This window comes from Delphinus delphis, chromosome 15, assembly GCF_949987515.2.
Source record: "Delphinus delphis chromosome 15, mDelDel1.2, whole genome shotgun sequence".
NCBI lineage: Eukaryota > Metazoa > Chordata > Mammalia > Artiodactyla > Delphinidae > Delphinus > Delphinus delphis.
This window is the reverse complement of record NC_082697.1, coordinates 43,273,115-43,298,802: the sequence shown is the minus strand read 5'-3', so window position 1 is coordinate 43,298,802 and position 25,688 is coordinate 43,273,115. Positions and strand designations below refer to the sequence as shown.

General features: G+C 54.4%; 1 protein-coding gene across 4 annotated transcripts; it reads left to right on the top strand.

Annotated features, from left to right (window-relative positions):
• The first annotated feature begins 404 nt into the window (after nt 1-404).
• Nucleotides 405-20,747, top strand: ENTPD6 (ectonucleoside triphosphate diphosphohydrolase 6). 4 transcript variants are annotated; one of them, XM_060031271.1, is made up of 15 exons: nt 405-524; nt 1,662-1,796; nt 4,930-5,253; nt 6,868-6,944; nt 9,190-9,333; nt 10,263-10,338; nt 11,610-11,645; nt 12,360-12,448; nt 13,631-13,710; nt 14,360-14,424; nt 16,001-16,102; nt 18,172-18,312; nt 19,184-19,240; nt 19,614-19,726; nt 19,831-20,747. In XM_060031271.1, exons 3-15 carry the CDS (start codon nt 4,962-4,964, stop codon nt 19,927-19,929), a joined length of 1,371 nt encoding a protein of 456 aa, XP_059887254.1. In that variant the 5' UTR covers nt 405-524; nt 1,662-1,796; nt 4,930-4,961; the 3' UTR covers nt 19,930-20,747. The 4 variants fall into 4 exon arrangements, with proteins under 4 accessions (XP_059887254.1, XP_059887251.1, XP_059887253.1 ...); XM_060031268.1 differs by having other exon boundaries at nt 19,498-19,726; XM_060031270.1 differs by having other exon boundaries at nt 19,614-19,834.
• Nucleotides 20,748-25,688: the final 4,941 nt, after the last annotated feature.

The window sequence follows — 25,688 nt, the reverse complement described above, 5'->3', positions numbered from 1 at the left end:
CTGCCTGTCCTGTTGTGGTGGCATTTTCTATCGTGCGTTACCTTAAGGGAAAAGAAAGCCTTTAGGTGGGCGGGGCGGGGGGAGAGCCCAAGGAAAACCACAATTTCCACAGCTGGTCAAGGTTGTGAGGCTGCAGGACTGACTCCTCGGCCAGGGACGACGATGGCCCTCTCCGCCGTGCCGCGGGGGACCCTATAAGCGGGGCCAGGAGCGGGGGCCACAAGGCCGAGACCCCGCTTCCCCCACAACACCGGCCAGGCTCTAGGCTAGGGGGACCCGCCACCCGAGCCGGGCGGGAAGAGTCACGGCGCCTGTGCAGTGGGACGCACCACCGCGCCTGCGCACTGGGCTGACGCGCGGTGCACGTGGGCGGGGCCCCGCCTCCAGATCCTCCTCCCGCAGCCCGCGGGTGGAGGCCACGCTGAAGCCGGTGGGGCGGGAGCGCGGGGAAGCCATCTCCGCGGCCCGCGCACTCCCCCGGGACTGGCACCTCGCTCCGTGGGTGGGGCACAGGGCCCTGCAGGGTAAGCGGCGGGTTCCGCCGGGCCCGGGATATCTATGCACGTGGGCCCCCTCGGGCACTGTGCGCTGCGCCCTGGAGAAGGGCCGGGGCGGAGCAGGGCCGGGGGCCTCCGGGGCTCAGACCCAGCGCCTGGCAACTACCCGGTCTTAAGCGGCAGCGCCTGGAGGCGGCCTCAGGGTCACTGGCAGCCAGGACTCCGCTGACCAGTGAGGGGCGCGGTCGGTGTTTTGGCACCGGGTGGGCAAGACAGTCGGAGTCTCCACCCCCAGGGAGCCTGTAGCACTGCTGTCTTCATTCATTCATCCAGGGTCTGCTGACCCGCTCCCAGCTCTGTGCCGGGCTCAGGAGATCCGATAGGGGCAGGACAGGCAGGGGAGAAAAGCCCGTTTAAACCTACCAGGAGACTTAGTATTTGTTCATGTGCTTTAATTTTGTATAGGTTTTAAGCATGTGCGGCAGTCATTTGCACGCACGGCCGTTTTTGGGTATTTTAACCTTGGGATAGAACTTGTATTTTGAGAGCCGAGCTGCCGTCCCCAGCTCCTAGAAAGCTAGTCGGGGGAGGGGGATGGGGCGGGGCCCGTCTGGACATCACTGCCACAGCCCCACACCGAGATTCTCCTCTCTGACCCCGTCTCCCCCTGACAGAGGGAGGCACCCCCGCCCCAGGAGCCCGCTGAGAGCAAGGTTAGCTCAGCCAAACCTCTGTTTGCCTTTGTGCACCTACATCCTGCCCCACCCCCCAGCCTACTCCTCATTCCCTCCAGGCTTACCTTTCCTTACAGCTTTGTTCTAGACTCTCCTTTAAAGAACAAAACTCATCTAAAATTGTTTTCCTTGGTGATCCTCTGGAGAGGGCCACTGTGGTGTTAGTGGTGTCACAGAAATGTGATCTGCCCCTCCTTAGCTCTGGACAAGCACCTTACCCCATGGAATGAAACTGGCTTTTAGGCTCGGGCCTCAGGGCCCTGGAGGTGATTGTGGGCCAGGCTGTCCCTGGCTCTGTGCCCCCTCAGGGTTATGTTCTGTTTGGCCTCTGTTTATGTCACCCTGAACTTGGTGTGTAACTTGAATGATTATGTGTATGTAATTTCACATGAGTGTTTTTCGGTCGTCTGAAGTAGTCTTATATGAATAGGGAAAGTGAAGTGATGAAGCACATGTGATTTGGAGACGGAAGCCAGAAACTCCTCTGCCTTGCCGCGTGCCAGCTCTGTGATCCCGGGCAAGACCGTTTACAGACATTCCCGGGCCTTGGTCCTGTTGTATGGAAGTAAGTCGTCATATGTCGTGTGGTATATAAGTGCCAGCCTGTGGGCCTCTGCTAACAGGGTCTAGCATATTTAAAGGGGTATTTTTTAAATGGGTAGACAAATTTAATGAAGAGCAACCTTTGCCTCGAAATTTAATATACTACCTGTTAGTCTGATCATCTATGTTATGCTTCTTAGACTAACATAGGACATGATAAAATTGGACTACGTAAAAGGGTTTTATAAAACGCTTTCAGAGTTGTAAGATGTTAGTATTGTTTTTGTGTCCTCACTAATCATCCTTGGAAATAGTAGCTTTAGAACTTTCCCTAGAAATACTTTTTTGTTAAATGATCACTTAGCAGTGGGAAACTTTGGGTTACTCTAACCTAACCAAAGGAGACCTCTGACAGGGCCTGTTGCCGGGTGAGAGCTGGCTGCCTGGGGATGGCTTCCTCAAGCACCAACCCCAAACCTGTCACAAGGCTCAGTTCTGTTTCTGACTGATGTCCCGCTGTCATTTCAAACTCGACGTGTAGAAAACCTGGTCACTGCTGTCTCCTGCCCCATCCCACACGGCCATCACATGGGTCCTGAAGCATCATCCGTGCCTCTTGGTGAATTGCTGTGTCATCAGCTCGCTTTCTTCACCAGCAAGCGATGGCTGAGCAGCTGCTGGGCTCTGGCCTTGTGTCATGGGTGGGAGATCAGGATGACTGGGCTGGTCCCTGCTTCCAGAGAGGCACCATCTCACCAGAGGGAAGGGAGACACAGATGAACAACTCCACATGCAGCTTACTCAGGGAATGAGAGTGGAGAGCACCAAGGAACACAAAGGAGGAGCCTCCGACTGCAGGTTTCAGAGCGGCAGTGAGCATAGCATTTTGGGTAGGTTTTGCAGGGGTGTGGATAAAGGACCAAAGAAATAGGATGCTTAAAAAAAAAAACAACAGAATATTTAAGGCTGTCCTAGATAAAGGCCTGTGTTCCAGACTGCTGTAGCAGCACAGACTCATCATCATCACAGACAATGGTGGTGCTTGGTCAGGAGGGGGCAGGGAGTCACGGAGCACATAGTGGGTGGAGGTGGTCAGGGAAGGTGGGGATGACAGCTTGTCAGCTGAGGCTTAGGGATGAGGACCAGGTCGGCCCACCTGAGCAGGGCCAAGAGAGGTAGAGACTAAGCACAGAGGCCGATGGGGGCCAGGCCTGGGCAGCGGTACGATGTTATTCTGAGAGTGAAGTGAGGCCTGAGCTGGGGCTGGGGAGGGCGAGTCTTGGGGAGGGAGCTGCTGAGAGAGCCTTCCCTGAGGCCCCTTGTGCTCAGGGAGGGGTGCATTGTCTTGTCCCCCCGCCCCGTCCGAGCTTGGATGGTGAGCCTCTGGGAGGGCCTCTCCCCTGGCAGGGGCACAGGGCTGGCCCAAGGTTTGGACAGTGCTCCAGGGGCCGCAGGCATCCAGGTGTGACTGTAGGGCTGGATTCCCCGCAAGGGCCACTGTTCCGTCTCTCCTACCCCCAGACAGCCTGGGGTTGGCGTGAGGCCACCACAGGCTGCCCCCTACGCTTCTAGGCCCGGCCCCCGCTCTCCCTCCCCTGTGAGGGCCTTTACGCTGTCCTCCAGCCCTCCTCCCCCGCCACCATCCCTGTGTCCTGAGCACGGCCCACACACCCCCAGGGCTCTGGTCCACAGACACTCGCCCTGCTTCCCACCCGGCACGTGCCTGTCTCCCTCCCGCTGGGACGTCCACTCCACCTCCCACGTTGACAGCCAGGGTGGACAGATGGTGGACGTCCCCAAGGGTAGGGGGAGCCCCGAGAGCCAGGCACCTCGCTTCTCGTCCTCTGAAGTCTCGGGTTCCCGCCCAGTGCCTCCGCTGAGCAAGTGCCTCCATTTTGGGGTGCATTGAACCAAACATAGGGGCGCTGAGTGGATTTCCTTTGCTCTGGGCTTTGAAAGCACATGGGCATCATTTCCCTCTCGGCAGGAACATGTATATGAATGACAAGAGGTATCTGTTGTGAAACTCCCAGGAGAATGAGCCGTTTCCCTGATCTGTCTGTGGCTCTGCAGTCCCCAAGGGACAGGATCTTAAACCTTTAAATATAAGTTACCAACAGGGGAGAAAAAGGGAGAGTGGAGAGAATGGACTGCATATACATCTCTGTTACCTTGAAAGGTCTGGGGACACCACGCCCACGTGGCTTTTTTTTTTTTTTTTTACATCTTTATTGGGGTATAATTGCTTTACAATGGTGTGTTAGTTTCTGCTTTATAACAAAGTGAATCAGTCATACATATACATATGTTCCCATATGTCTTCCCTCTTGCGTCTCCCTCCCCCCACCCTCCCTATCCCACCCCTCCAGGCGGTCACAAAGCACCGAGCAGATATCCCTGTGCCATGCGGCTGCTTTCCACTAGCTATCTACCTTACTACGTTTGTTAGTGTGTATATGTCCATGCCTCTCTCTCGCCCTGTCACAGCTCACCCTTCCCCCTCCCCATATCCTCAAGTCCGTTCTCCAGTAGGTCTGCGTCTTTATTCCTGTCTTACCCCTAGGTTCTTCATGACATTTTTTTTTCTTAAATTCCATATATATGTGTTAGCATACGGTATTTGTCTTTCTCTTTCTGACTTACTTCACTCTGTATGACAGACTCTAGGTCTATCCACCTCATTACAAATAGCTCAATTTCGTTTCTTTTTAAGGCTGAGTAATATTCCATTGTATATATGTGCCACATCTTCTTTATCCATTCATCCGATGATGGGCACTTAGATTGTTTCCATCTCCGGGCTATTGTAAATAGAGCTGCAATAGCAGCGAGTTTAGAGCCGTTTGCCTGGACCAGCACCTAGAGGGTATGCTCAGGCTGTGGGGCTATGGCCCAGGTCAGCACCTGCAGGACCGACAGCCTTGGACGGGTTGTCTAGTCTCTATGAACCTCAGTTCCTCTTCTGCAAAATGGGGATCCACCTTCCAGAATCATTCTGAGGATCAAATGAAACTTCTGACTCACAGGAAAAATGCAGACCTGTGGACAAAGTTCTGGTTGAAGGAACTTTTTGTGCCTGAGCGCAGGGATTTCTGACTTGCCCTAGAACCTCGCAGCCTAACGGGTTTTTCCTGCCTCTCCTCCCATTCCACCAGCCGCTGTGGCACAGTCCTCAGCAGACAAGGAAATGAGAAAAGTACCAAACAATGGGAACCTGAGGGTGACGAAGGTGGCGTACCCGCTGGGGCTGTTCGTGTGCCTGTTCATCTACGTCGCCTACATCAAGTGGCACTGGGCCTCCGCCACCCAGGCCTTCCTCGGCATCCCTGAGGTGGCCACGGGGGCCCGGAGGGGCCAGCAGTCCCACGGTCCCCCGGGGACAGCTGCCCGCGGGCCTGAGGTCTTCTACGGCATCATGTTCGACGCGGGAAGCACTGGCACCCGAGTGCACGTCTTCCAGTTCAGCCGGCAGCCTGGAGGTACCAGCTAGTGAGCCCTGGCCGCACTCCCCTGTCCTCCGTCACACAGCAAAGCGTGGGCCCTCAGGGTGGGCTGGACCCCCGGCCTGGGACTCCCCGGGGAGCCTGTCGCCAGTGCCATTGCCCAGGAGTCCCAGATGTCCTCATTCGCACTGGCATCTGGTGACCACCTAGGGGCAGCTGAGATCCCAGAAGGCATTGGGGTGGCCTGTCCCCTCCCAGCGTCCCAGGCAGGTTGGGTGGCTAGGACCATGACTTAGGCCAGGGGTGAGTTTAAGGAAGGAAGTAGCCCCAGGTTCAGACCACTGGGAGCGGGGAGTCCAGGAAAGTCAGGTACATGAGCAAAGACCTGGAGCCCAGGCCAACACGGAACGGCCCAGTGGGGCCGGGCAACAAGGGTGACAGATGGCAGTGGCCTCAGTGAGAGTAAAGCTGGGACCAGAGCCTGTGGGCCTGGCTTCCCAGGGAGGTGCTGAGGAGGAGTGAGGGTGGAGTTTGGGCATCTTCACCAGCGGGCTTCTCCCCTGGGGAGACCCCCAGCGCCACCCAGTCCCCCCTCCACTCCTTATGGGTCGGTGTTCACAGCTGGGGTCCCTCCCCTCTGCTTCGGTGCTGACCCTTCTGGGCGTTTAACTGAACTGGTGTTCCAGATGCCTTTAGTAGGTCTCTTCAAACCTCTCATGGCACGTTTATCTACTTTTCATCTGCTCTATTTTTAAACTTGTTATAATGATTAAGTATTTATATGCTGGACTTAACCTACCTCCAAAATTGGTTTTGAAGCTAAGTTTAAGGCAACGTGTGTTGGCATGTAATCCTTCAGTAGCCATGAGCCGGCGTGTTTTCTTTGGAGAGACCTCCTTACAGCAAGTTTGTTGCTGATTTTTCCTCCTTGGTCTATGTGTCTGCATTCGGACAGCACCCCTTGGCCTCGGTGTGCCTGGGAATGCTCTCCCTTGCTGTAAGCACATAAGTCCAGGCCCCTAATAATCTAAAACACTCAATTTTTAAAAAGAAGGCTGAAATATTCTTTTTTAAAAAAATAGAATAGAATAGAATGTATAGAATAGAATGTATTAGAATGTATAATGCATCCTATCTAGAATTAAGAAAATGATTTTCACATTTGCAGTTTGGAATCATTTGCCCTGCTCCTCCGTTGGGTTTTTTTCTGTTTTTTTGTTTGTTTGTTCTTTGGCCACGCGGCTGCGTGCAGGATCTTAATTCCCAACCAGGAATCAAACCACGCCTGCTTGAGTGGAAGAACAGAGTCCTAACCGTAGGACCACCAGGGAATTCCCTGCTTCTCTATTTGTTGAATCAGCAAGAATTAACTCTGTTAAAATTTAACATTTTAAATGGGTAGTTTTTGGTATTTAAATTATACCTCAATAAAGTTGATTTTTTTTTTTAAATAGGAAAAGTTCTGCCCAAAACATTAAGTATAATATTCATTGTGTAGCCAAACTAAAGAGGCAGAGTTTAGATGAGAAACAATGCAGGTCTGTTTTCAGAAGTCTGCCTGGAACGTGTGGCTCCTCGTAGTTGTATAGATTCACGTACCTGTGTTTGTATTCACACTTGTACCTGTTCTAAAACATGATTTTCCTTTAGAAACTCCCACCTTGACCCATGAAACCTTCAAAGCACTGAAGCCAGGTCTTTCTGCTTATGCTGATGACGTTGATAAGGTAACAGTGTTCTCTCGTCTCTCTTTGCTCATCAAATTTGCCTTCTGTCGATTTGTTAAAGTGACTCTCTTTCTCTCAGATGCAGAGCCGTCCTCCCAGAGCAGCGTCTCTGCTGTGCTGACCTGGGACATTTCACTGCGTAGGACAGTCTATGGAGGACACTGGCACCCGTGGGAGGTCCCACCACCACCCCACATACACTACACACCACACCACACACACTGCACATGTATACACATACACACCACACGCAGAACCACACCACATACACAGCCACACACACCACACCACATACAGAGCGCACACACATACACCACATACATCACACACATATACACACACACACAGCCACACGTATATACACAGCCACGCCACATACACACCACACCACACATGCACAGCACACACATACATATACACCACACACACACACCACATATATCCCCCAGCTGGCCCGCATGCCGCCCAGAAGTTACGGTGTGATTTAAAAGCACAGATGCTACAAACTTAGAAAAAGCATTATTTGAAAGTTTAACTTTTTTTTGTTTCGGTTTCTCTGATTGAAGATGACAAATGTTCACTAAAAAAATTAAAGTCAAAAAATGTATTATGCAAAATCCACAGAACCAAATAAGTGTGTAAAAGAAATTTAGCTGAACCGTCAAATGGTGACTTTGGTAAGTTGGTGGCGTTTACACTTCTGAGCTGCACGAACACAGGGCACCTGTGTTCCAGGGGGCTCCCGAAAGCAGCCCCTCATGCAGCTGTCAGTTCCTTTGGCCCCAGCACGTCTTATCAGAAGCTGACGCAGCATTCTTGCCACAGATGCATCCTGATCCCAGACAGTGAGGTCACGGCCTTGCTTTCCTGTAACTTGGTTAAGAAACAAATTGAAAACAAATCGAAATGAGTGACTCTAGAGGTTAAACCTGATTAAATGATATATCTTGGAATAAACTCATGGGGCTTTTATGTATTTTTATAAATTTATTTATCTATCTATCTATTTATTTTTGGCTGCATTGGGTCTTCATTGCTGCACGTACGCTTTCTCTAGTTGCAGAGAGAGGGGGCTACTCTTCGTTGCGGTGTGTGGCCTTCTCGTTGCGGTGGCTTCTCGTTGCAGAGCACAGGCTCTAGGCACACGGGCTTCAGTAGTTGTGACGCGTGGGCTCAGTAGTTGTGGCGTGCGGGCTCTAGAACACAGGCTCAGTAGTTGTGGCTCTGCGGCATGTGGGATCCTTCCGGATCAGGGCTTGAACCCGTGGCCCCTGCCTTGGCAGGCGGATTCCCAACCACTGCACCCCCAGGGAAGCCCCTCATGGGGCTTTTTAAGTCTTACTCGTTCAGGCAGGCAGCACACATTCATGTGGGGTGACTGGTACAGCTTCCCAGCAGACCCCTCCCACTTCCTCCAGGAGGACAGTGTCCCTGGTTTCGCGCTGTCCTTCTGTGTTCCCGTCCCCTCTATTTACACACACAGTGGAGCATGTTCACACTGTATGCGCTTTGCTCCCGGGGCTGAGCAGTGTGCCTTGGAGACTGTGCCCCGTCAGGAAGTAGAGTGCTCTGTCCTGCCATGCGTGTGCACGTTGCACTTGGAGAGCCAGCCCCTCCGGAGGGCCTGTAGGTGACCCCCGCCACCCTTCGCTCCTCACGGTTTGGGAGAGGCTGCTCTGTGTCATCTCATGTGCACTTCGTTCCCCTCACATGCCAGGGCGTCGCCTGGGTGAACTCTTGGGGGGTTTCTGAGTGAGAGGCACACGTGTCCCCCACAGGCATTGCTAACCCCCCCCAGCATCGTACCCTCCACACGCCTGGTGAGGCTTCACGGCAGTCGTCCCCCGCCCTGCCCAGCCCGCCCCCCCCGGCCCTGGTCCAGCATGGAGAGCTCAGCATTCCGGCCGGTGAAGTGATTCCTCGGTGTAGCTCTTCATGGGTTTTAGTGCCGTGAGGGACCCCAGAATTCACTCATGGTGTCCAGGGGCGTCGCAGCTCGTCTGAGGCTGCTCGGGGCTGGTGGCAGGGCTGGCGGGGTTCCGGCTGCCAGGCGTGTAGAACCCTGGCCCGCTCCGCTGCCGAGGGTCCGCCCCACGCTCCTGCCTGCACCACTTGAGTCGCTGTCTCTGCTGATTTGGAAAATTAGAAAAAATACGTTTATAAATTAATAAAGCCAAAAGGGTGGGGAGCACCTGTGACCCCTGCACGCTGAGTGCAAACCCTGCTCTACCCACCATGTTCACAGAGCACCCCGGGAATTCAGGAGTTACTGGACATTGCTAAACAGGACATACCCTTTGAATTCTGGAAGGCCACCCCCTTGGTCCTCAAGGCCACAGCTGGTTTGCGTCTGTTACCAGGAGAAAAGGCTCAGAAGTTACTGCAAAAGGTGAGCTCATCCAGTTACCCCGGGGCAGGTGACTTGAGATAACTGAAAACATGGAACATCAGCCCGCGTCCAAGCAGGCAGACAGGCCACCGAGAAGCTCCCCAAGGAGGGAAGCATGTCGAAATGTTAGCAGTGTCGCCTTCGGTGGAGGGGTTGTGGCTGAATGATGCTTTCTTTCTCAGGATGTTTAAAGCTATTCATGTTTTCTAGAATGAATCTGTTTTATAAAAAGAACAAGTTGGTGTTAAAAATATATTGTGTTTTTGAAGGGCTTCCTTCCATCCAAGAACTTGCCGAGTGTCTAAGGCCGTGGGACCTGAATTCTTGACATTTCGGCTCAAGCCAGCCGTCCTCGTGGGAAGTGCAGGCTCCGCTCTTGGTCTGATGTTCAGATGTGACTGCTGAGGAGGCCCCTTTGTGTCTGCGCAAGCCCTGCACCTCCCTGCAGGCAGCTCTGGAGCCTGTCTTTGACATGTGCTTGCAGGGTTCTTACCATCAGGAATCAGGGAAAGTGTTCTCAGCAAAGTAGTCCTCCTCCACACTGTTTCTGAACCTGTTAGCTGCTAAATGACAGATGGTTGCAGGTTTGTCAAGGTCCCTTATAAAAACTACTGAATACCTTCACATGCTCGAGTTGGATTGTGGGACACAAGTGCAGACGTACTGAAGTTTCTATGTATCAATAATTGCTAAAAAAAAAAAAAAAAAATGGAGAAGGAAATAAAGCCAAACACAGTTGCTCACCGCTTTCGCTTCCCCTGTGCCAGGTCCTCTCCCAGGAACATGCCCACCAGGCCACGTGGCGGCCCAGGGCTGGGATCTGCCTTGTGGGGCTTCCCACCCCTCGTGTCCTGTCCTAAAGCAGGGCAGTGATTGGGACTGTGAGTTTAGATTCTAAACGATAAAGGCTTGTCTCTCTTTACATTTAGGTGAAAGAAGTGTTTGAGGCGTCGCCGTTCCTCGTAGGGGACGACTGTGTTTCCATCATGAACGGGACGGACGAAGGTAGTCGCCAGAAGCTCCATGTGCCATGAGGCTGCCCCTCGAGGCGGGCTGCATGCGGGGCTGCTGTCAGCATTGCGCTGGGAGCCTTCCCTGGTTGAAGGCACAGACACCAAAGTGCCGGTCCCACCCCAGTCCGCAGTCTGACCATCTCAGAGCACTGTATTCTTGGGGCCAGTGATAGAGACATTCTCCTCGTGACTGGCTCCAAGCCTGGCATATATCACATTTCTGAAAACAAATCATCTTTTCTGATTTATTTTTTAATTAATTAATTCATTTGGCTGTGTTGGGTCTTCTTTGCTGCGTGTGGGCTTTCTCTAGTTGCAGTGAGCGGGGGCTACTCTTCGTTGCAGTGCGCGGGCTTCTCACTGCAGTGGCTTCTCTTGTGGAGCATGGGCTCTAGGCGCACAGGCTTCAGCAGTTGTGGTGTGCAGGCTCAGTAGTAGTGGCTCACGGGCTCTAGAGCACAGGCTCAGTAGTTTTGGCACACGGGCTCTATAGTGCAGGCTCAGTAGTTGTGGCGCACGGGCTCTATAGTGCAGGCTCAGTAGTTGTGGCGCACGGGCTCTATAGTGCAGGCTCAGTAGTTGTGGCTCACGGGCTCTATAGTGCAGGCTCAGTAGTTGTGGCGCACGGGCTCTATAGTGCAGGCTCAGTAGTTGTGGCTCACGGGCTCTATAGTGCAGGCTCAGTAGTTGTGGCGCACGGGCTTAGTTACTCCACAGCATGTGGAATCTTCCCGGACCAGGGCTCGAACCTGTGTCCCCTGCATTGGCAGGCGGATTCTTCACCACTGCGCCACCAGGGAAATCCCACCTTTTCTGTTTTAAGAACATTTAGAGAGAATCCCCAGTTGCTGATGCGTTAGAATGTTGCTGTTGCATTAATTCTAAGGGAGAGTCACTTCATAAGGTTCCTTACCAGCCCCTGACTTTAAACGTGACCTTCAGAGTTTGTTTGGGTGGAGGGAAAGGGAACATTTGTTTCTCATCCCACCTCTTCCAGAAAGAGGCAGTTGCTAAAGAGTGTGACCAAGAGATGTGACAGTTGGCTGAGCATGCTGATTTTTAGTGTGGTGTCTCTAGAGCAGGCTGCCAGAAGCAGCTGGATGGTTCTATGAGTGATGCCCGTGTCTGTACCTGATCTGCAGGCTGAGAGTAGTGAGGAAGTGGCCTCCCTGTGCTCCTGAAATCGGAAAGCTGTCATGAGTTCCCATTGCTGTTTACAGCATCTCAGGTGATTCAGATGCTGTTTGTGACCCTCTCTTGCAGGTGTTTCCGCGTGGATCACCGTGAACTTCCTAACAGGTGGGTTCCCTTCATCATAAAGCCAGCAGTTCACAGACACAGGTCTTTAGAGCAGGGGCCTCATTTCCACTCTAAAATAACCCTTCGGGTTGCTGACCCGAAGTCGGGTGTTGGGATGGGTGGGGCAGCCACCGAGCTTGCAGATGCAAATGCTGGAGATGCAGGGGGTCCTTCTCCAAAGGCTCAGCTCTGCCTCTGTTCCCACGGCGGCGTCCCCTGGCCACCGTCCTCATTCCTGAGAGAAGCCCTGAGTCACACTAGTCAATATTGGACGTGACGCGAATGCTGATCACCTTATAATTGAAGTCCTGCTGTAGGTAGAACAGGGAACAGTCATTTTTCTTAGATTACTCTCAGGATGCGGATTTTTGTCCCTTTGTTGTAATTATGGACAAGACCAGTGTGTCTGACAGATGGATGAGAAAGCAGGAAGTTTCCTGTAGGAGTTGCCGCCCCGGGGATGGGGAGCCATGTCAGGTGACAGATCAGGAGCCCAGGCCCCAGGAGCACAGGTTGTCCTTCGTTCAGATGAAAGCCACCACCGGGGCAGCTGTCCTTCACGCCCCCCAAATGCACATGGACATTTTCAAGTGGCCACAGCTTCTGTCTGTCTTGTTCTCTTTCCACGGAAGGGCCTGGCGTCTAACCTCCCCTTTTCTGCTGTTCTGTTTACTAACGGGCATTGCTGTGTGGATTTTACTCTCGGTGCTGCAGGCAGTCTGAAGACCCCCGGGAGGAGCAGCGTGGGCATGCTGGACCTGGGCGGAGGGTCCACCCAGATCACCTTCCTCCCGAGATTCGAGGTAACCCGCTGCCGCCCCCAAGGCCACCTGCCCCGTGGGGGAGCCTCAGCCCCGGGGGAGGTCTGTGCACTCAGCTTCTCTCCTGAGGGTCAGATCACCCGCAGCGAATGCTTCTTAGTTTGATTTTAACTCTGCCTGGAAAAAAGAAAATAGGAATCTGGTCTTCAGCAGGGTGATAAACTAGATACTACCTGGAGACCTTGGGGCAGAGGGTGTGGGGTGGGTTCTTCCCCAACCCCCCGCAAGGGCTTCCAGGGAGGGGCCGGAGTCTGACTCAGATGGGACAGAGCCTCAGGCCTTTTCAGGATGGATGTTCTAAGGCAGGGGTCCCCAACCCCCAGGCTGCGGACTGGTAGGACCGGGCTTCACAGCAGGAAGTGAGCGGCGGGCAGCAAGCGAAGCTTCATCTGCCGCCCCCCATCGCTCGCATTACTGCCTGAACCGTCTCCCTGTCCGTGGGAAACTTGTCTTCCACGAAACCAGTCCCTGGTGCCAAAAAGGCTGGGGACCGCTGTTCTAAGCGACACGAAAACGTTTCCAGTTGAGACTGCGTGCTGTTTTTAAAAAGCACTTTCCTCATCTGCCACTTTTTAAATTATTACTATTATTTTTAGTTTTAATGGAAGAGCCTTGGGACTCCCCTGGCGGTCCAGTGGTTAAAACTCTGCGCTTCCAGTGCAGGGGGCATGGATTCGATGCCTGGTTGGGGAACTAAGATCCCGCATGCTGCGTGGCATGGCCAAATAAATAAATAAATAAATATAAAACTTAGCATTAATGGAATAGCCTTAAATTTATGCATAACTCTTCTGGTTGGGCCGTATTTCCCAGAATGGGTAAATGTTACTCACAGGGAGGAAAGACACGGGACTTCCCTGGCAGTCCAGTGGTTAAGACTCCACGCTTCTACTGGAAGGGGTGTGGCTTCAGTCCCTGGTCGGGGAACTAGGATCCCACAGGCCTCTTGGTGCAGCCGGGGGGGGGGGGGGGGGGGGGAGAGGAAAGACAAAGTGTTTCACTGCTTGCTCCAAGCTGTTTCACAGCATGTGATTTGATGAAAGGCTAATTTAATTGAATACATCCGTGAATATCCCTGTTCTTTCAAATGAATTGAGGGAGTGGGGGACAATTTTTTATAAAGGCCAGCAGGAAAGGTGCTTTAACCCTTGTGTTCTTCCCCAGGGCACCCTTCAGACCTCCCCGCCCGGCTTCCTCACGTCCCTCCAGATGTTTAATAGGACCTACAGGCTCTACTCCTACAGGTTTGTTTTCAGGACTGAGCATGGAGAGGTCCACTGTCCAGGCATGTGGCTCAGCTTAGCACTGCAGGCCTCCCCCAGCCTCCGCCTCCCGCCTGGGAAGCGACCAGGGTGCTGGGCCATAGACTTGGTCCCAAAATCCCTGCTGCGGACCCCCCTGCAGCCTCTCCCTCCCTCCCTCCTTCCTTCTTTCTTCCTCTTCTTAATCCTCCTCTTCCTTTTTTAATTCACCTGTAGTAAGATTACATTTCTTCTTTTGTACTTATTCTCTTCTGCCTTGGAAAAGGTTTTTGGGAAAGTGGGGAAGAGTCCACAGATGGTGCAGGAAGTTTCTGGGCCGTCTTTTTTGCCACGTGGCGCCTTTAATAGGTTCTTTCCGTGAGGCCCGTCCACACCATAAAGCTGGGGACCTGTGTGTCGCCCTCGCTGGTGTCCACAGCTCCTGGACGAGCTCCTACCAAGTAAGAGCCTTCGCTGTCGAGCTGAGGCGCTGGATGCCCTGAGCCCCACTGAGGGAGCTCCTGCAAGAAGCAGGAAGCTGCTGCCTTGCCCCTGGTTTCCTCCTTCCCCCCACATTTTGGATCCAGGCTGGCGAACGTGCTGCAGGCGGAGTTGAGGGAGGCCTCCGCTCACCTGGGTTCTCTCTCCGCAGCTACCTGGGGCTCGGCTTGATGTCGGCGCGGCTGGCGGTTCTAGGCGGCGAGGAGGGAAAGCCTGGTGAGTGGGGTTCAGAGCCCTCCCAGCCAGCAGGACTCGGGATCCCCAGAGGGTCCCCCCCCAGCCCTCGTTGGTGGGCCCCTGAAGACCTTCTCAGTTACTTTTAAAGAAAGATGCTAGTGAAGCGGTTTCTGGATCACCGAGTTGCAGGGGGTTCTTAGGAACCCAAGGAACTGGGTGTGAACGGAGTTGGCTTGTTTGTAAGGATTTACCACTGGGCGCACGGTGGGGGGGCTCCGACGGGGGCTTCAGGGGAGGTTCTGGCTCCTGAGAATGTCCCCTGTGTTCTTCTGCTCTCGAGGGGACTTGGAACGGGCTCTGCCTTCCTCCAGACGTGGCATTTGGGGACGAAGCCTGTGTCTGTTCCCAGGCCCTCTTTGCGCCATCCTGCCCTGACGTGCTTGGCTTGGGACAAGCCAGGCGTTGCTGGCGGGCGCTCGAGCCCCTGGGACATTCAGGGGACCACATGCCCGAGGCGAGCGGGGGCCCTGCTCTGAGGCCGCCTCGGCCTGTCCCCTCGAAGGCCTCGGTCAGACGTGCGCAAGCCCAAGCGTGTTCTCGGCCACGCGCACCCCCGGCCCAGCACTTCCGCTGCCTCTTCCAGGGCCTGGCTGTTCTGACAGAGCGGGAATGTTCCACTGGAATTGTTTTCCACGCACATCCTGCTGTTTAACCTCGTAACAGTGGCCCCTTTTTTGCAAACCAAAAACGCGTCCACGTCTCAGAAACACCCACGACCACACTCTGGGCCAGAAAACACTTGTTAGCCAGTGGAGGACGGCAGGCACCCACCTGCCCGTCTGTGCCGGCCTCAGGGTCCTGTCCCTCCTGCACCCCAACCCGGCAGAGCGGCGGGGAGCCGTGTGTCTTCACGTGGGGCTGTGACAGCCGCCAGAAGGGGTGCAGACCCCTCGCTGCCCTAGGGAGGGGTCTCCCGCCGTGTGAGTCGTTGTCACTCAGCAGACCACCCACCGCCCTGAGTAGCTGCAAACAGCAGTCGTCTTATCTCAGGATTGCACAGGCATCCACTCGGCGGTCCCTTTGCTGGGGTCCCTAGGGTCCTGTGAGGTGGCATTTTGGGCGCGTGTCTGGCCTCTACCCCGCAGAGCAGCCTGCACTTCTCCCTGGCGGCTCAGAGGAAGGAAAGCCTCCTGAAGTCCCACGGCCTTGTGTCCTGCACGTTCCGCTGGTGCAGGCGGGCCCAGGCCAGAATCAGGCAGGCACAGGGACCCACTCGGCAGGACGCCAGGAGGCGTGTCCCCGAGGGCTGGCGTCCTGGGGCCCTGGAGGCTGCCCCACGGGGAGCCACTGGGGTCGTCATGAGCGTCGCCTGGAACCCCGAAGCCCCTCTGTGGCCGTGAGCTGGGAGTGGCTCTGCTGGGCTTCCGCCTCCCGAAGCTGACTCGGGACGCTTCCGCAAGTCCATCCCGCGGCAAAAAGGAAGCGTGTTCCCTTGACCCTCCGAGGCCCTCGGTGCTGTCGGCCTCCCCTCAGCGGGCCCCGTCTCAGCTCCAGGCCTGCCCTCACCCCACCACGGTCAGTGCTCTTTATCCGACTCTGTCTCTTTCTGTTTCAGCTGAGGATGGAGCAGAGTTGGTCAGCCCTTGTTTGTCTCCCGGTTTTCGAGGAGAGTGGGAGCACGCTGAAGTAACGTACAGGGTGTCAGGACAGGAGGCAGGTACGGCACGTTTATCCTCCGTGGGTGGCTCGTGAGGGTCGACGGCAGCCCCTTCCCTCCGGACACCTCAGAGAAGCAGAAGTGTGTACTTGCCCGCAAGCCGGCTATGGTTCTGGAATCCCCAGCTCCTGCGGGGTCCCTGCACAGGGCTCCCTTGTCCGCCGCTCTTCCAGGGACCCGATTTCCCAGCAAGCCTCCAGTGAGGGAGGATCTGGACGTCCCTCGGCTTCGAGCAGACAGCCAGGTGTGGCTGCGGGCCTGGCAGCTCTGTGGGAAATGGCTTCTCCTCCCACACGCGCCGCCTGTGCTCCGGCGAGGGCGGGAGAGGCCACAGAGCCCCAGGCCTGTCTCACCCACAGGGTCCCGTGGCTCTGTGCTCTGAGTTTCTTCTAAAAGAGATGCTGAAACGTTGTGTCCAAGCTGGGTCCGTGGGCGTGAGGTTTGCCTCTGGTGACAGGGCTGTCGCTACTCACAGCACTTCTGACGCCAAACGTGTGGGGGTTTTCCCACAGCGGCCAGTTCTCTGGCAGCGGCGGGTGTCCTGCGATTCACTTCGTTCCGACACTGACTTCCGGAGTCAGTGCAGCCCCCATCAGATGAGGCCCTCCCCGACCTTTGCAAGTGCTGGGCCTCCCATTCTTCCGACCGACCGGCGACAAATCAGGGGTTCCCACGGCCTCCTCCTCAAATTTGATAATTTGCTGGAAGCACTCACAGAACTCAGGGAACATGTTCCTATCACTGGTTTCTTATCAAGGACACAGCTGAGCAACAGTGAAATGGGAGAGAGGCACAGGGCAGGCGTGTCAGGAGGGCGCCCGGAGCCCCCCTCTCCCCGGGAGCCCCCCTCTTCCCGGGAGCCCCCTTCCCGGGAGCAACCCCCTCTCCTTGGGAGCATCCTCTCCCTGGGAGCAGCACCTCCATGTGTCTCCAACCCGGAAGCTCTCTGAGCCCCATTGTGTAGGGTTTCTACAAGGCTCATGGCAGAGGGACTGATGAACTCAGTGGCTGCTGGTGACTGACTCAATCCCCAGCCCCCTGCCCACTCCCTTGGGGGTGGGGCTGAAGGTTTCAGCCCTCTAATCACCAGCTCCCATCCTGAAGCCATCAGGACCCACCCGGAGTCACCTCGTTAGCACAACCCAGGTGGACTGAAAGGGGCTTATTATGAATCACAGAACGTCTCTCTCACTCTCACCACTCAGGGTCTTACAAGGCTTTACAACCTCTGTGCCAGGAACCCAGGGTAGAGAACAAATGCACGTTCCTTACTATCCAGTGATAAACGGAAGGGGGCTGTGGGTACCAGGGGGGATCGCGGTCTAAAGACGACCAGGGAAGGCCTTATGGGTTGATACCTGAGACAAGACATGAAGAAATGGGAAGTGAGTGCCAAGCCGAGGGAGCAGCACATGCAAAGGACCAGAGGCAGCTGCTATGTTTAAGGAACATGGAAGAGGTGGTGTGACGGGTCAGACGAGGGAGAGTGCAGGGAGATGAGGTCCCAAGTGCAAGGGCGCAGCTCCCAGGGCCCTGGGAGAGCTAAATGGAGCTGCCGTCAGACGTGGAGCAGGGCTGGGGCAAGCTCAGACCTGGGTCCAGGTGTGGGCTGTGGGCATCCATGTCCACTGACTCAGTCTTGTGTTGTCGCTCTCCTTCTGAGCAAGGAGTCAGTGACCAGCCCTGTGAGCTTGGCATGCTGCCTGTAGGCCCCAGCTTCCTCATCTGTGACAGCAGGGAGGTGCAGGCCCCACCCAGGCGGCTGGTGAGATGGGGTGGGACAGTGCACATTCCAGCTCAGCACAGGGCTGGCAGGGTGAGCGTGGGGTGGACCCACTGGGCTGCGTCACGGCAGCTGCAGGCGCCCAGCTGGAGGCGCGTGACCTTCAGGGTCGGGCCACACTCTCTCGGGCCACCTTTCATGCTCACAGTTTCTCCCCTTGAGCTGGCCGCAGCACGTGGCCCCTGAAAAGTTGCTGGTGAGCACCCCCAGGTCGCAGTCACCCTGGGCTATGTGGTCAGGCGCCCAGAGCCCACTGACCGCTGAGTCTGCTCTCCCTTCGCTCCAGCGGGGAGCCTCTACCAGCTGTGCGCCCGCCGAGTGTCCGAGATCCTCCGAAACAAAGTGCACAGGACGGAGGAAGTGAAGGACGTGGATTTTTATGCCTTTTCCTACTATTATGACCTTGCCGCAAATGTGGGCCTCATAGGTAAGGGTGGGGCTCAGTTGGGCTGTGCAGGGACTTGGGTGTGGGTCCCCGGGTGGAGGGCCCGTCAGTCACATCAGGGTGATAGAAATGGAGGGCGGGGGACGTGTCACTGAGTAGAGAGTAATAGGCCCCCTTTTTATAAATAAGTCAGTTCTCTGAGCCGCTCAGTGCAGGGAGGCTTCCTCGCTGTCGGTTTATTCTCCTTTCGCCGTGTGATTCTCAAACCGTCAGCCACTGGCACCCAGGCCAGCAGGAGGACTCAGCCCACCCCTCAGATCGCCCTCAGGAGCCTGGGGGTACCACCCTGACCCCTCCCCAGCCCGCGATGCCGTCAGGACAGAAGACGGTATCGTGAGTCTGGGACCGGTGCTGGTCAGACCAACTGGAAACCCTCCAGAGGGTTGTGAGGTCACTTCAGTGGGTCGTGACCCGACATGTGTTTTGATGAAATAGATTGAGGATATTAGAACGTGTTGCCCGTGGCAAGGGTGAGAACGTTAATGTCCACAGAAAGCCGCCCTGGAGAGACCGAAGCTGTCAGGTTCCGGCTCGCTGGGCCCCACTGGGCTACACTCTCGGACCCAGTGTGAATGGCAGCCAGCCGGTCCAGGTGGAAGGTGACCTCTCACCCCTCACCTAGGCCCAGGCCCCTCCCTCTGGGGCACCCCAGCAGCTACCCCTCGGCCGCCTGGTCTGCAGGTTCCCTGTAGCTGGAGCCAGGGCACCGTCGTCTGCACGCCGATGCCCAGACGTGCGGCCACCTGCATCTGACCCCCCACCCCCAGGGTACCCCAGGCGCAGGCCCAGGGACCTCAGTGCTGTCTCGCCTCCACGGTGCTGGTGCAGACTGGGTGCCCCGTTTCCTCCACAGATGCAGAGAAGGGAGGCAGCCTTGTGGTCGGAGACTTTGAGACTGCGGCCAAGTACGGTGAGTGGCCTGGAGGCAGGACGCTGGCCCAGGCATGAGGCAGACGCTGGCCCCAGAGCTCCTGGTCGGCCCTTGACTGTCGACCGGACGAGCCTTCGGGGTTGTGAGAGTGTGTAGGGGCCGCTGAGCTAGCTCAGACCGCAGGCCCACCGCGCCCTGTGTGGCCTGGGCAGTGGAGGCAGGCGTTTCTAGTCCCAGTGTTGTGAGGAACAGACTCCCTTGACTTCACTTTTTCTGACTCTTTCTCTGTGACTCAGGTGACCTCAACTCCCCAAAGCGTCCCAGCAGATTCACAATTGCCAGGGACCCCTGCACCACAGGGTCCACTGCCCCCCCTCCACGTTCCCCCACCCAGGAGCCCTTTTCCCCTCAGTGTGCCGGACGGCGGAGACCCAGCTGCCGCGCAGCCCCTTCCTGTGCCTGGATCTCACCTACGTCAGCTCGCTGCTCCACGGACTCGGCTTCCCGGGGGACAAAGTGCTGAAGGTGGGGACTCCCCCGGTGCCCCCAGCCCCCACCCGTCGCGAGCACATGCCCGCCTTTCACACGCACGTGCTCCCTTCCACCCCCCCGCCCCTTGTCTTTTCAAGTTGACCCGGAAGATTGACAACGTGGAGACCAGCTGGGCTCTGGGGGCCACTTTTCATTACATCGACTCCCTGAGCCGACAGAAGAGCCCCGCCTTGTAGCAGCCCAGCTGCCAGCCATCCCCGTAGAAGCACTGTCTCTGCGAGAACAGGCCCCTTTGGGACCCCCAGTGTGCGGGGAGGGGGTCATGGCACAGGCTGAGACCCTCCTCCCCGTGACCTCACAGACCGGCCCCTGGACGTGCTGGAACACGGCCCAGGACTTGTTTCCCGGTGGCCAGTGACCAGACAGGGTAAGGGGCACAGGCTGAGGCCAGGGTGGCACAGCCGCTGTCCCCACCGTCCCATCGCAGGGCTGGGGCGGCTGTGACACACGTCCGGTGACAGGAGTCTTGTTTTGTCCCACTGCCCCCAGCGGGAGCCCCCTGGGCTGGTGGGCCAGGCGTCTCCTCCGTGGGTGTAGACTGTGACGTCATCCAGAAGCTGCTTCCTTGGGTCCTCGGGTGGCTCAGGGTTAGCTGGCGGGTTGGCGCTGAGACTGGAAAGAGGGGCTGGAGGAAATGCCTCTTTGTGGCCCGTGTGCCCTGGCTTCTCGAAGCGGTCTAAACGTGAGCGTGAGCTGCTGTGAGATATCTGTGTCTGTGAGTGAGTGATGTCTGTGTGGTGCTGCGTGCTCGCGTAGCAGCTGTGTTCTGAGCCCAGTGGATGTATCGCTGCCCTGAGCCATTTGCAGCCCAGAGGTGTCAGTCGGGCTGGAGCCCCAGATGCACCCTCTCACGGCCCGTCCCCGCAGGCTCGCAGGATGCTGGCTGAGCTGTGCACGGGATGCTGTGTCCCAGGCCCGCAGCCGTTCCTGTGGCATATGCACTATTCACGGAATAAGCTGAACCTCATGTGTTCCACTTGAAATAAAGGGTTTTCCAGGGTTTCTGCTCCTCTGATTCCTCTCGGTGAGCACCAGCCGTGTCCCTCCACCCCGGGTGTCAGGCACCTGAGGTCCCTGTTCACCAAAGTTTAAACAAAAACCTGCCCAAGTGGGTGACATGTGATGGCAGGATTAAATCCTGTCTGTACATCTTGGGGAGACAACAGCAGACGGACACACAGAAGCCCCCGTCGGGCCCTCCTGGCGTCCCCTGTCCGGGACTGGCCCTGTGGAGGCCCAGGCTGTTCTGGGGTCTGGCCGGGCAGAGCCCCCTCGACTGTGACTCGCGGCACTGCCGGGTGAGGATCTGGGCTCATCACCTCCGGCGGCCGTGGGGTCTGGAGCGAGCGCCGAGCTCCAGGTTGCAGTGTGTTCAGCAAGGATCTGGCTTTAATCCGGGACAGTCGGAAGGGGATCACGGGCCGGACAAAGACTGGACAGACCCCTCCCAGGGCTGCAGCGGGTCCAGAGTGACGTGACTGCTGAATAAGCCCACGTGTTAGGCCTGTGGACATGGATCCCTGACCCTGGAGTGGGCAGGCCCAGGAGAGGGATGCAAGTGTACAACCTGAGAAGCGCTAAGCCTGCAGGACAGCCACGTGGGGAGTCCCCACCCCCTCCTGCGTGTCCTGACCCAGTCTGGGTTGGGGCGTCGCCACAATCACAACCCTAGAGGGCTGGAGGGAGGCCACCAGGATGCAAACACTGGAAACTGGAGCCAGCTGTCCTCTGCCCGGTGGTTTGCCTGAAGTGTCAATACTGGGGTAGGGGGCAGAGGTCTGCATGCGACACAGCAGGAAAAGACAGAGCAGGAAGATGCTTAGCCACGTCAGCACTAAAGCTCCAGGCTCCACTTGACAAGGACATGAAAACCAGCTCCCCTCCACCCAGTACCCCTGCCTTGGTGGGCCTCCCAGCCCCTTCCTTCCATGATACCTTACAGTTTAGATACTTAATGGACTCCAGAGGCAAGGAATCAAAAATGCATGAAGGCAGAAGTGAAAATTGATTTGGTCTGTTTATAGGTTGGTGATCTCACATCTGAAAGAGATAAACAACTGGACTTTTCCCGAGAGATTCCCAAATAAGTCATGGAATGTTTTGAGCTGAGCAGAATATGCAAGTCATTCGCTGAGTGTCATAATGAAGTAGGCTCTTGTTTTTTAAAAATAGCCACACGTGCACATCCCAACACGTGAGTGATGCATATGCATGAAGAGGCTCCCGCCCACACGCCCTGCCCATGTTTCCCGCACCCCACCTTCCCGCCCTCACTCAGAACAGCTGCCCCGTCTGGAGGACAACCCTGCGGTGTCCAGATGTTTGCACTCCCACACCCGTGTGTGTGAGCTGGCCTGACATTGCGGACCCAACTGCAGGAACGTGCTTTATTTTGTCTTAGGGTGCTTCTTAGAGGGGATTTTAATAAGGAATTTAAAATCTAAATTAAATTGCAGCTTGAGCTGAATGATGGTGGAGAGGCTTGGATCAACATAAATTAGAAAATAATGGAATTAAACTGATTTTTACTCCCTATATGAAATGTACCCTCTCGATACTCAGAATAGTTCAACCTACTTCCCCTTTGTCTTCATGGGGTTAAGTATCTTGAGAAAATAGAAAATGTGCCGGGAGCTCTGTGTCTTAGGTGACTCACTGAGGCGTCCCACTGGGAGACCCAGCCTGGACTTCTGGGGTCCAGTTCTGAGGGGGTGTTGTGTGGAGTTGGGGTCTATCTTCCCTGCCCTCCTGGAGGAGATGGACGAGTCTTAGGGGTGATATAAACGGAGTGGTTGAAGGGGCAGCCTTGCTGATCTAGGGCACTGCTCGAGGTGACAAGCACCTGTGAAGATCAGGCCCTGGTGGGAGCAAAGTCCTTTAAGAAGCAACACTTTTCCAGAAGACAGAGTTGTGAGACCCCTGGAGGAGCTTCCAGAAGGACTTCACTTGAAATACCCCCAAGGGTTTGCCTGCTGCCGTTATGCCACCTCATGCAGAACGGGAACAGCTTCCCCAGGCAAGACATCATGTCTTGAACTGTTCTTTTCTTAACTGAGGTACAATTGACATATAACATTGTATCAGTTTAGGTGTACAACATAATGATTCCACATTTGTATATGTTGTGAGGTGATCACTGATAAGTCTAGTTAACATCTGTCACCGTACATAGTTACAGAATGTTTTTTCTTGTGATATCTACTCTCTTAGCAACTTTCAAATGTACAGTACAATATTATTAACTATGGCCACCATGCTGGACGTTACGTACCCAGGGCTTTTATTTTATAACTGGAAGTCTGTACCTTTTGATCTATCTCACCCACCCCCCCACGCCTTACCTCTGGAAACCACCAGTCTGATCTCTGTTTCTATGACTTCCGTTTTCTAGATTCCACATGTGTGATCATATAGTATTTGTCTTTCTCCGTCTGACTTATTTCACTTAGCATACTGCCCTCTAGGTCTATCCATGTTGTCGCAAATGGCAAGATTTCATTCTTTTTTTACGGCTGAATAATATTTCACAGTTTTTCATCCATTCATCCAGCAATGGACACTTAGGTTGCTTCCATATCTTGGCTACTGTAAATAATGCTGCTATGAACATTGGGGTGCATGTATCTTTTCTAATTAGTGATTCCATTTCCTTTGGCTATATTCCCCGAAGTAGGATTGCTAGATCATACGGTAGTTCTATTTTCTATTTTTTAAGGAACCTCCAGATCATTTTCCACAGTGGCTGCTGCAATTTATATTCCCACCAACAGTGCACAAAGGTTCCCTTTTCTCCACCTCCTTGCCAACACTTCTCTCTCGTCTTTTTGATAGTAGCCATTCTGACAAGCGTGAGATGATATCTCATTGTGGTTTTGATTTGCATTTCCCTGATGATGAGTGTGCTGAGTGTCTTTTCGTGCACCTGTTGGCCATCTGTATGTCTTCTTTGGGAAAATGTCTATTCAGATCCTCTGCCCATTTTTAAACAGATTGTTTTGTTTTTTGCTATTTAGTTGTATGAGTTTGTTATGTAATTTGGATATTAGCCCCTTTTCAGAGATATGATTTGTAAATATTTCCTCCCCTTCAGTAGGCTGCCTCTTTTATTTATTTATTTATTTATTTTTGCGGTACGCGGGCCTCTCACTGTTGTGGCCTCTCCCGTTGCGGAGCACAGGCTCCGGACGCGCAGGCTCAGCGGCCATGGCTTACGGGCCCAGCCACTCTGCGGCCTGTGGGATCTTCCCAGACCGGGGCATGAACCCACGTCCCCTGCATCAGCAGGCAGAGTCCCAACCACTGCACCACCAGGGAAGCCCAGTATGCTGCCTCTTTGTTTTGTTGACGGTTTGCTTTGCTCTGCAGGGCAGGAACATTTTAAATTGTGGCTGCTTTGCCAGATTTCCCTACAACTCCACTGGCAGCCCTGGTTCCTGCTTCCCAAGCCCTCATCAACACAGCCATGGCCAAGCTGTTTGCTCTGCCATTCTGTCAGGTAAACAATGAAAACTGATAGTTTTACTAGGTACTGATCTAATTCATCTTGTGTGCGTGTGTCTGAGTATTTCCTTTTCTGTGAACAGGAACATGTACATGTCCTTCTGTACATGTCCATTGCCAATTATTCTGTAAGAGTATGGTCATTTTCTTACTGATTTTAAGAGATTTTTATATATTAAGGAAATCAGCTATCGTGGTAGAATGTGTTGCAAATTTTTCCCCATTTTATTATTACTTTTTGACTTTACAATATTTTTTCAATACACAATTTTACTATGTTAATGTATTTAAATACATCTAATTGTTTGTTTGGGGTTTTTTTGGCCGTGCTGTGAGGCTTGTGGGATCTTAGTTCCCCAACCAGGGCTTCAACCCAGGCCCCGGCAGTGAAAGCACCAAGTCCTAACCATTGGACCACCAGAGAATTTCCTAAATGTATCTAATTTATTACAGTTTGATACAATTTATCTTATTTGATGAATCCTGGGGTTTGTGTCATAATTAGAAAGGCTTCCCCAATGAGACAGTTTTAAAAGTTAACCAAACAGTGTTTTTAAAATGTAGTTTTAGTTTTTACATTACTTTAAGAACCCCCCACACATGCTTTTGAATACTCCCAGGCACAGCAAATCATTGTTTCGGGGTGGATATGATTTTTAGAACAATTTCAGAATCATTGGAAGGCAAATATGATATTCGAACTGGGATAATACCATTTTTGGATAAAATCAAGGATGGCAATAAAATCCTGAGGCATTCCCAAAGGGAACTTTCAGAAGGGTGCAGAATCATCACAGGTCAGTAATATAAATACAGAGTCTCCCGAGGTAAGAACTGTGAAAAGCCACACTTGGGTGTGCAACTTGTGGTAAAGTTGTTTTTAAATGACTTGTTTGGAGACCATGAAATGTGAGGAGTGTTCATCCTTGTAGAGGAGACTCTGTTTTCTCCTTCTACTCCACTCACCCCTCACTCTGCTCTCAGTGCTTCACCCTGAGACCAGACGCGTGGGGCTTTTCCCACCAGGCAAATCTCAGACACCAGCTGGGTGCCCAGCATTCAACTCCGTTCTGACACCATCTACCTGGAGGCGGCGTCAGACCCCACAGGTGAGGGCTCAGTCCTGCAAGACTGCCCACCCTTCCGAGGCCCTTCTCAAGTCCAGGTAGTCAGCTGGGCTTCTGATCGACCAGCTGTAAATCAGAGGTTCCTATGACCCCCTCCTGAGATTCTGTAGTTTGCTAGAGAGACTCACAGAATTTAGGAAAACAGTTTAGTTCTTATTGCCAGTTTATCACAAAGGATACAAACGAACAGGCAGGCGGAAGAGACACGAGGGGCGGCATCGGGGAGGGTGCGGGGCTCCCACACTACCCGGGCCCACCACCCTCCCGACTCCTCACCACCCTGGGAGCTCTCTGAACCCCGTACTCTG

What these genes read in the sequence shown, in the direction of transcription:
- ENTPD6 (XM_060031268.1), top strand. Translation starts at nt 4,962, where the DNA reads ATGAGAAAAGTACCAAACAATGGGAACCTGAGGGTGACGAAGGTGGCG. An exon ending in CACCGTGAACTTCCTAACAG is followed by an intron (nt 11,646 to 12,359) that starts GTGGGTTCCCTT and finishes TCGGTGCTGCAG; the next exon opens with GCAGTCTGAAGACCCCCGGG. An exon ending in GGTGTCAGGACAGGAGGCAG is followed by an intron (nt 16,103 to 18,171) that starts GTACGGCACGTT and finishes CCTTCGCTCCAG; the next exon opens with CGGGGAGCCTCTACCAGCTG.